The sequence below is a fragment of the Acomys minous genome, assembly GCF_964271855.1.
Source record: "Acomys minous genome assembly, chromosome: 12".
Classification (NCBI taxonomy): Eukaryota; Metazoa; Chordata; class Mammalia; order Rodentia; family Muridae; genus Acomys; species Acomys minous.
In genome coordinates this window covers 92244426-92254683 of record NC_140493.1, presented here as the reverse complement: position 1 = coordinate 92254683, position 10258 = coordinate 92244426, and the positions used below count along the sequence as shown (strand labels likewise).

General features: G+C 46.8%; 1 protein-coding gene across 1 annotated transcript; it reads left to right on the top strand.

Annotated features, from left to right (window-relative positions):
- Positions 1-4701: 4701 nt before the first annotated feature.
- Positions 4702-9808, top strand: KRT33A (keratin 33A). The gene is made up of 7 exons (XM_084748873.1): positions 4702-5132; positions 6072-6154; positions 6645-6801; positions 8324-8485; positions 8577-8702; positions 8878-9098; positions 9256-9808. Exons 1-7 carry the CDS (start codon positions 4785-4787, stop codon positions 9371-9373), a joined length of 1215 nt encoding a protein of 404 aa, XP_084604999.1. The 5' UTR covers positions 4702-4784; the 3' UTR covers positions 9374-9808.
- Positions 9809-10258: the final 450 nt, after the last annotated feature.

Here is a 10258-nt window from a genome sequence, read left to right as displayed (position 1 = left end):
GCCACCATGTTGTAATCACAGCTTCGTGGTAAGCTTTAAAGCCAGGAAGTGTGAATCCTCTACTACTTTGTTCTTTTTTTGTTTTTAAGGTTGTTTGGGTGTTTGATTCCATTCCCACATGCATGAATTTTACAGTCAGATTGTCCTTGTTAAGCCTTGTGTTAAAACTTGGAGTCAGTTACAGGAATGTTGTCATCGGTATTGTTACTTGTGTAGCTTGCTGTGGCCAAATCCATCTTAGTATTCTAAACCTTTACCAAATTTGAATGGCGTAACAGATGTCTTCCAGAGGGAAGACTGTCCTTGAGTTTTTCATACTGTCACTTCTGGACTCCTTTAAGCAGATCATGAATTTTCATGGCTTCTCTCTCATGTTCTCTTTCATGTTTTCTGTTTTTAAACTTGTTTGTGCTATCTGAGACAATTGCCTCATCTATGACTTCCAGTTCACTTGTTCTCTTTTTTAATCTTTATCTAATCTGGCGTTTACTCTATCAGCTGCGCTTTAAAGTTGATGCTGGCCTTCTAGAACAAAAGGACCTTTTGTTATTAATCTTATATTAGATTTGACTTTAATGATTTTTTTATGTATTAAAAAATAAGCATTTTTTGTTGTATGTCTGCATGTGGGGGTCACAGGCCATTCTGCACGTGTGGAGGCCAGAGGACAGCTTACAGGATTCAGTTCTCTCCTTCCACTCTGTGGATCTCAGGGATGGGGCTCAGGTTGGCAGGCTTGGTAGCAGACCTTTACCTGCGGAGCCATCTCACAGGCCCCAACAAGTGCAATTTTTAACAATGACAGTCATTATTTATTTGAATTCATTTCAAATATTTAGTCATTAAAGCTAACAATACTTTGATATATAAAATAATGACGGAACCCATAAAAATAAGAAAGGAGACTAGTGGTGTGGAAATACATAGTTTACATCTTTAGAGGACACCTGGGACACTCCAGCAAAAATCCAACAAAATGAACACTAATCTCAAGACACCCCAAAACTATTTAGAGATCCTTTTAATCTTGGAAAAGTGGCCTTGTCTTCTGGCAAAAAAAGAGAAAACTCAGTGTATAGACTCTTAAAATTCTGTGAAGGTCTTCAGAGCCAATATTAATAAAATTATGTTCACAAAACACAGTTGACAAATAATTGCTGTGCATTTTACCTGCTGAGCCATCTTACTGTCCCATCAGCTATAATTTTCAGAATATATATATTTATATACACACATACATACATACACACACATATATACATGAATATATACACACATATATGTACACACTCAAATTTTGTTATGGCTGCCTTTGTGTACCTTTGTGGTGGTACTACTCTAGAGTAGGGGCTTGTTGCTTAACGGATTACTGTTCTAAGTTACCCTACACTGTCTAGATATAATTCTATACCTGACAGGATATTGTTGAATCTAAATTTCTGGGATATAATTACAGCATCAACTTAGAAAACAATTAAAAAGAGATACCAAGGAGACTGGGTATTGCTAGACTATTATTGCATCCATGTGTAACCTTAATTCATCAACACAAAACATAACAATGGATAGAGATGGCCTTTGTTGTCCTCCCACTGCATTTGATTTCAGGTTCCAGGTAATACCAGAGGAGATTGAAAAAATATTTATCCATCATTTTGGCAGCATGTTGATGGGGCTGGGGATGCAGTGAGGATCAGTGGATTAAAGTTCCAATGATCGGATCCTGGACCATCATTTCTTTATTCTGAAGCTCAGTTTCCCCACTGGTAAAACAGGGGCAGCATGGATGAGGAGATCATAAGACTTTGGCATCCTTTGGTTTCAAGATCGTCCTTCTCTCTTTGGACCATGTTGGCATTTGCGCTCTATGTGAGGAGGTGGAAGAGAAGTCAGATGGTTGAGAGGCTGGCTGAGTAGCTGAGTGGCTTGGATCTATCGGGAGCATCTCTCTCCGTGCTGCACTTTGTCGCCTGCTGTGAGGAGAGTGAAAAGCCCTTCTTCCTCTGCATGGATGATGCCTTCCTCTTGAGATAAATGACTGAGTATCAAACAGTGCTCTGCTTAATGAAGTTGAAGTGGTGTCTTAAGCACAGGCCGTGCCTCTGGGATGATTGCTCCTAAGTGACAAACTGCCATGAGTCATCGAGTTCAAACAGGCGGAGCATCTCTGAACTGTTTCAAGTGCAATTATCTTCCAAGGTCCAACTATTGTATAAAACTCTGATCCTTGAGACCAAAGCTTACACGCTTTATAATCAAGTGTACAAATGCAATATGGCGGATGTTCTCTAAGGAATGGACACCCTGGCGTGTTTGAAAACCCAGTTTATTAAAGTTCCGCATGGGACTATGAACACAGGTGTTATACATGGTAGGTAGGCATACCTCTGATGCTAGGAGGGTCCTGACAACTTTTTGGTCTACTCAACACCATCTCCATGGCCCTGATTGTGCACGACCTTGTGGATGTACTTGACAGTTCTCAAATGATGTGTTCTCCCTGTCACCCGCCTTACCCCACCCCTCTTTCTGGTGTGTGTCCATGTGTGTTTGGGCCAGAAGTTGATGTTGGGTCTCCTCCTCACATATTCCTCACCTCAGTTTTGGAGACAGAGCCTTTTATTGAACCTGGAGCTCACTGACTGTCTAGGCTAGCTGTCCAGAAAGCTTCAGAGATCTACCGTGTCCGCGTTCCCAGTGTTGTGATTACAGCTGTGTGCCTCTGTGCCAGGCTTCAAATGGGAGCGCTGAGGATCTGGACACAGACCTTCATGGCTGTGTGGCAAGGACCTTCCTTCCTGTCATCCACCTCTCCAGCCTGCAAGGCCTCCTTTCTTTGAGAAGCTTTTCTCCCCGTTCATTTGTGATGCTGTAAACTCACTCTTTTCATCTCTTCTCACCTTTTCTCCATTTCTCTGTGACTCAGCCATTGCCTTTTCTCTCTCTATACCCCGTTCCTATCTATCCCCGTTTCTGTAACCCTCACACCTGTACCCCCATCATAGCTGTATCTGTCGTTGGCATCCTTAGCCTAGATTCTGCCCTTTGGCTCCTTTTATCCCTTACTGTTGCTTTCCTGGACTACTATAATAACCTGCTTTCTGGTCTATCTGTCTAGTCTTTTCTTCCTTTTCCTAAAGTGGTAACCATTTGTTGAAATGTTGCCTCAAAACTTTTGTCACACTGCAGGCTCCAAAACTCACATGGGTGCTGATACCAAGGTGGTCCAACCAAGTCTTCCATAGAGGACTGGCAGCATGTGACTATAGCCTTTTTGGACGGCATTATTTTATTTTTATTTTTATTTTTATTTTTATTTTTGCCATTTCCCTTCACTGACACCCAGACATACGTGAGTTCCTCCACCATACTGGATTCTCCTCTTGTGCTGTTGTGTTTGTACCAAATCCCGCCTGGACTTCCTGCCTCTTCTCTTCTCCTTTCTTTTCTTTTCTTTTCTTTTCTTTTCTTTTCTTCTTCTTCTTCTTCTTCTTCTTCTTCTTCTTCTTCTTTTCTCTCTCTCTCTCTCTCTCTCTCTCTCTCTCTCTCTCCCTCTCTCTCTCCCTCTGTGTGTCTTAGACACCACACCACTCCATCCCAGGACAGTTCCCTGTCTGTGAACATCCAGTCCTGACGATGCCTGCCCGCCTCAATAGGCAAGCCTCTCATATGTTCCTTGTCGCTTCCTGCCTCAGGTTATCACCCCTTACTTATGTCTTCATCTATTTGGCCCACGCTCACTCACTATGTCCCTCACGTAGCAAGGTCCTCAAGGATAAATTGAACCTCGTCCTTTCCCTCAGGAGCCCAAACAGAGAGATAAGCACACAAGTCAGGATGATGTCCCACTCAGGGCAAAAGGACAGCGCAGAGCAGAGGTAAGCCCAACCCAAGAGGCTGGAAAGGGATGTGGACTCTTCGTACAGCAGCGGTGTGAAATGACAGGAAGAAAAGAAGCCGATGTTAGACTTGTAACCACATTAACGTCCCCCGCTGGTGACACTTGGATTTGCCGTGGGTAAAATGGGAATGAGATCCTCGTGGAAGACTTGTGCGAGGGCTGGTAAGGTCCAAGATGTGTGGGAAAAATGCCAGCTAGGGTTATCTGGGAACTGTGCAGGCTTCCAGCAAGTGTGAGACTCCTCTGCCAGGATCACTTGTCTCCCATCCGCTCCTCACAGTGACTATCGCACCCTACCTGAGACAGACCATGATCCTAGTGTTGTCTGTGGTTTGGTTGGTGGATGTGTTGAGAAGCAGGCTCGCAAGAAGCTGAGATGTCTTGGCACCTGGTTCTCTTTTTGAGAACTGCGGCATAGCAAAAGCTTTGCTTTCTCTGTTTCATCAAGCAGAGTCAGAGGCTCACCAAAGTGTCAGGGCCTTCACAGAGTAGCAACCCTGTCTGTCCCTTGACCTGCCACACCCTACTAATAAAGGCCAGGCCTTCTTTCATGAGACCTGTCCTTTGAAGTCACACCACGAAGCTCATACCTCATGATGCACAGCATGGCAGAAGAGTCCTGGCTGAGGGAGAGGCCCAAGTAAAGTCTTTTATGAGGTGAGGGAGTCTTCTGAGGAAGCATAAGAAATGCATGGGGAGGCCTCTGACCATCACTAAGTGAGCAAAGCCAAAAGAGAAAAAAAAAAGATAGACTGCCTGATATGTCCACACCCTCTTTGGAGTGAGTATATATACTCGCCAGAGGAAAGGGACCCAGAGCTCTGAGGCTTGGAGAACTCACACCGTGTCCTCTTCAGCCAGGCACCTCACTCCCTCCAGCACCATGCCCTACAACTGCTGCCTGCCCACCATGAGCTGCCGCACCAGCTGCTCCTCCAGGCCCTGCGTGCCCCCCAGCTGCCACGGCTGCACCCTGCCTGGGGCCTGCAACATCCCCGCCAATGTGGGCAACTGCAATTGGTTCTGCGAGGGCTCCTTCAACGGCAGCGAGAAGGAGACCATGCAGTTCCTGAACGACCGCCTGGCCTCCTACATGGAGAAGGTGAGGCAGCTGGAGCAAGAGAACGCGGAGCTGGAGTGTAGGATCCAGGAGAGGAACCAGCAGCAGGAGCCCCTGCTGTGCCCTGCCTACCAGGCCTACTTCAGGACCATTGAGGAGCTGCAGCAGAAGGTGAGGGGGAGGGGCATCACAGCATCTCTGGCAGGAAGTCGTCAGGAGAATATTTGAGACACAGAAATGATACAAGCTCTTGGTATGGTAGAAAATTTGATAGTCCTGCTTCCAGCTTTTAAAACACTTTCCCCCCATTTGCAGACTGGAGACTGCTAGTTTTGAATCTTGGCACAGGCTAGAGTCAGTGGAGGTAATAGGAGTTTAGGTAACTCCCCACTGTTATTCAGAGTGACTTCTGGGCATTTCTGAGCTCTGGAAGCATTCTCCTGAGGTAAGAGAAAAGAACTGAGCCACAGAAGAAAGCCATGTAGTAGAAAGGACAATTTTTTTCCCCTTCCTTAGCTGGGTAGGTTGATGCTCTGACTTCTGGTTGCCTTCTTCCTCTGGCATCTTCTCCCCCTGACTCCAATGAGGCATTCAATGTCCAGTGGGGGAACCAAGCATTCAGCTAAACCCAGAAAGTTTGCACACCAGATAGAAATAGTACCAAGCCATCCTGGATGGCCAGGGGAACGGAAGTACCTCCCTCCCCTAGGCCTCTGCACCTGCCGTCTTAGTGATCATCTTGACCATTTGACTGAGAATTTCTTAACAGTGCAATCTTTTTATCCCTTAGAGCCAACCAAAGAGCAGTTATCTTAAGCAAATGTGAATTGTTTTTTTTTATCAGCTTCTTAATATCATTTATTAAGAAAGCATAAAAAGCAAGACCATCTGCTAATGATTCTTTGTGTAGCTGCATGTCTGTCTTCAGACTTAGTCCCTCGGATAATTTTTGAGCATTTGGTGTTGTACATGGATAGGATGTAATAGATATACGATACACTGTGATTAAAAAAAAAAATCCTGATGTTTCCATATAAACAAATTTACAGGATTTCTGTTGATGAAATGAACCAAGCCCCTGCTCATTATACGATGTGTTGTGGTTTCTAGATCTTGTGCGGCAAGTCTGAGAATGCCAGGCTGGTAGTGCAGATTGACAATGCCAAGCTGGCTTCTGATGACTTCAGGACCAAGTGAGTAGGTGGATCCATGGGGCTGCTGTTGCTCGTATCGCCCCCTCCCTTCTCTCCTTCCCCTTAGTCTGTCGTTCATGCAGCCAAATGTTGATCAAGATTTCCCTTAGGAGTTTCTCCCAAGATCTGAACTCCCTCTTTCCCTCTGTAGAATGGCATCTCCAACTCCAATCTCAATTCCACCAAACTGAATGTCTGTGAGTGGCATGGTCCTCCACCGTGCACAGGACTCAGTTATGAAGATGTGGGACATGCATTCATCCCAGAAGCCTAGATGTTTCCAAGCTCTTATCTCCTTAGATCCGTTGGCTTTTGTGAAAGTACCACGCATTTCCCTCTAGGGTCTACTGGTCTTGACAACTTAAGTGGAAGGAGATGGTTATAAAAACCAGTATCTGTAGTTCCTACTTCTCCGACAAACCAACCCAGAGCAGAGCCAAGGCCAGGCACTCTCCTACCCAGTCGGTCCCCGTTTCTCCCACGATTGCAGGTATGAGACGGAGCTGTCCCTGCGGCAGCTGGTGGAGTCCGACATCAACGGCCTGCGCAGGATCCTGGACGAGCTGACCCTCTGCAAGTCTGACCTGGAGGCGCAGGTGGAGTCCCTGAAGGAGGAGCTGCTGTGTCTCAAGCAGAACCACGAGCAGGTGAAGTTTGCCAAAGTTTAGCACACGGTCGGACCGGCCAGGACATGTTTCCAACTGCCACAGGCTGTGGGGAGAGGCTCAATTAGCTCAGAAAACTTTTCTCCAAAGAAAGAAACAAAAAAAAATATTGCATTTGTAGAGAATGAGTAATCTTAAAGAAAGAAAAATCATGATAGGAGATTAGGATTTTTCTGCCAGAGGCAGGAACAAGAATAAAGGAAGTTGGCTGGCTCAGTCAGTAATGAGGAAAGGTCAAAGCCAAGGCAGCTGCTGTGGCCACTGTCACTCCAAGATGAGAGGCTCTGTGGACACCATGGCAGACCGAGATTCTCGGTATCTGTAGAGGGGAGGGTGGCTCAGGGCCACCCAACACGAGCACTGAGCTGGGCTCAGGGCACAGCTCTTCCTCCCCATCCAAAATGCTTTCTGCTCCTTGTGTGGCTTGTAAGAAGTCTGCAGTAAAGTGTTCCCCAGCACTCCCCTGCCACAGGCACAAGGAAGCAGACTTACGCAAACTGTAAATCCAAGAACCGCACGGGTGTGTGTGTGTGTGTGTGTGTGTGTGTGTGTGTGTGTGTGTGTGTGACAATTAATACTGATCAAGAACTGATTGTGCACCAAATTTGTGCAAAGCCCTTAAGAGCCTCAGAAGAATCTCTTTAAAAGAGACGAGCAGTTTGAAGATTCTAGAACAATGGTTCTCAGCCTTTGATTGTGACCCCTTCGGGGGTGGAGCGACCCTTTTACAGGGGTCACCTAAGACCACCTGCACATCAAGCATTGTCATTAAGAGTTATAACAGTAGCCAAATTACAGTTATGAAGTAACAACGAAAATAATTTTATGGTCGGGGGTCACCACAACGTGAGGAACTGTATGAAAGGGTCGGAGCATTAGGAAGGCTGAGAACCATTCTTTTAGAAGCTTCTAGAAGTTATATGGGAGTGGTGAAGATGAGATACAGTTTAAGTTCTGTCTGATGGCTATGTAAGCCCAGAACCACGGTCTGTTGGCCCCACAAAGAGATCAGGAGTAAAAGGCATAGACAGTCACTTCCTTCAGCAAAAGCCACACATCACCAGCCAAGGCCTTTTTATGCCAGGATGACAGGTTTTGAAGCAAGTGTTCTTTATTTTCTTTGCAGTCAGACTTTGTCCATGCTTAAGGATAAAAACCCTTAAGGATGTGTGTGCTGAGATAGTCCAGCAAGACCCGTGAACTGGGCTCCTAGGGGCAGAATTTAAGTGGTTGTCACCTATGTCTCAGATTGATACCAAACCACCACTTCCCTCTGAATAAGAAGTGTTATGCTGAGTATGAAGGACGGAATGAGGTCATAGACTTGAAGGAGCTTTGTAAGAGGAAGTCAGTCAGTCACTGGCCATGGGGAAAAGGATTCTGGGAAAGAAGGGAATGGAGGTTGCAGAATGATTAAATGCACCAGAAGTCCTCCTGCATTCTCTTGAGGAGAACATCAAGATCCATGATGCAGTGTTTTAAACTCTTCTCCTTCTTCCATCAGGAAGTCAACACCCTGCGCTGCCAGCTTGGAGACCGCCTCAACATCGAGGTGGATGCTGCTCCCACTGTGGACCTGAACCGTGTGCTCAATGAGACCAGGTGTCAGTACGAGGCCCTGGTGGAGACCAACCGCCGGGAGGTGGAGGAATGGTTCACCACACAGGTGGGCATCTGAGCCCGTGGTCGCTCTGCAACCGAGTCCCCTAGGACCCTAAGGCAGGGTCTGATCCTGTCTCTGTCTTTGCTGATTGCAGACCGAGGAGCTGAACAAGCAGGTGGTGTCCAGCTCAGAGCAGCTGCAGTCCTGCCAGGCGGAGATCATCGAGCTGAGGCGCACAGTCAACTCCCTGGAGATCGAGCTGCAGGCCCAGCACAACATGGTGTGTAGTGTCCAGCCCTGCTGCTGAGCAGTGTGGAGTTGGGAGGCAGAGTCACTGGGGTGTCCTTGGGGCCACTCCGTCTCCTTAGCTCTAGAAGCTTGTGATTTCTTTGGAAGGCCACGCAGGACCTTTTAGAGGGAACAGCTCCATGACAGCCCCTGTCTTCTCCCCACAGAGAAACTCTCTGGAGAACACGCTGACAGAGAGCGAGGCTCGCTACAGCTCCCAGCTGTCCCAGGTGCAGTGCATGATCACCAATGTGGAGTCTCAGCTTAGTGAGATCCGGTCTGACCTGGAGCGTCAGAACCAGGAGTACCAGGTGCTGCTGGACATCCGGTCCCGTCTGGAGTGCGAGATCAACACGTACAGGAGCCTACTGGAGTGCGAGGACAGCAAGTGAGTATGCAGCATAACTTTTTCTTGGGGTGAGTTGTTTTCTTGGTGGAAACTTAGTCATCCTTTCAAACTTCTGCTTGGAGATATTCTGTCTTTAGCGTCTTCTTGTGTGTGTTTATCACTGTCCTAACTTGTGCCAATGATTTTCTGTCTCCAGGCTCCCTTGCAATCCCTGTGCCACAACCAATGCGTGTGACAAGCCCATTGGGCCCTGTGTCGCTAACCCTTGTGTCACAAGATCTAGGTGTGGACCTTGCAACACTTTCGTGCATTAGTGATATCGTTGCCAGAAGGGAGGACAAAGATACCAGTCATAACTTAACTCCACTGCATCCCAAGACCGCAAAAAGTGACCACGGTGGACAAAGACAGACCTGTCCTCCGGGTCAACTGCAGCCCGCATAGCATTTCCTGGCTGGATCCTGGAGCCCAGGAGATGCAAAGTCTGTCCTTTGAAGAACCTATAATAGGATCAGGGACTAGCTACTAACACCAAGCCGTAACTGCACACCCAATGCTACACTTTAATAAAACATGTGAACGTATGTCTGTAAATAATTCCATTAAGCGTGCGGGAGCTGATTGGCATGCTTTTGAAGCCGACCATAAGGGAATTTAAGCCGTTGGTCACACATTTTGTCTTTGGAGATGCAATCTAAATCCTTTGATTGTCCTCCCAATAAATTCTTATTCTGGCATGAAAATTCAAATTGCGTGCTTCACTCAACTCTAACTGGTGTTTTCCCACTAGATGAAAGGTTTATTTGCTCACCTCCCATATATGGCCTATGAGTTCCTTCAAGCAAAAACCATCGGCTGGAATCAACACCAAGAGAATAGACAAAGGAGGTGGGCTCAGGCCCCGGTGGTGTTAGTGACCATGGCCAAGGGTGATTTTTTGCCATAGATGACATTTGCGTTGAGACCCGAAACTAGGGAAGGAACATCCAGAGCACAAGAACATTCCAGATAAACACCAATGAATCCAGAGAGGAAACAAAGCTGCATCTTTGGAGCAGTGAGCCTGCACTGATGAGCAGCAGCGGGGTGGAGCGGGGAGTGGCTGTCTCGGGCCTCACTGGTTCTGAGGAGGAACTGTTTATAATTGATTGATCGATTGATTTTTTTGCATGTGGGCTCTGTGTGTGTGTGTGTGTGTG

Bases quoted from the DNA above. Each gene is read 5' to 3' on its own strand.
- KRT33A (XM_084748873.1), top strand. From the start codon at position 4,785: ATGCCCTACAACTGCTGCCTGCCCACCATGAGCTGCCGCACCAGCTGC. The intron at 5,133-6,071 runs GTGAGGGGGAGG...TGTGGTTTCTAG, and splicing joins TTGAGGAGCTGCAGCAGAAG to ATCTTGTGCGGCAAGTCTGA. The intron at 6,155-6,644 runs GTGAGTAGGTGG...CCACGATTGCAG, and splicing joins TCTGATGACTTCAGGACCAA to GTATGAGACGGAGCTGTCCC.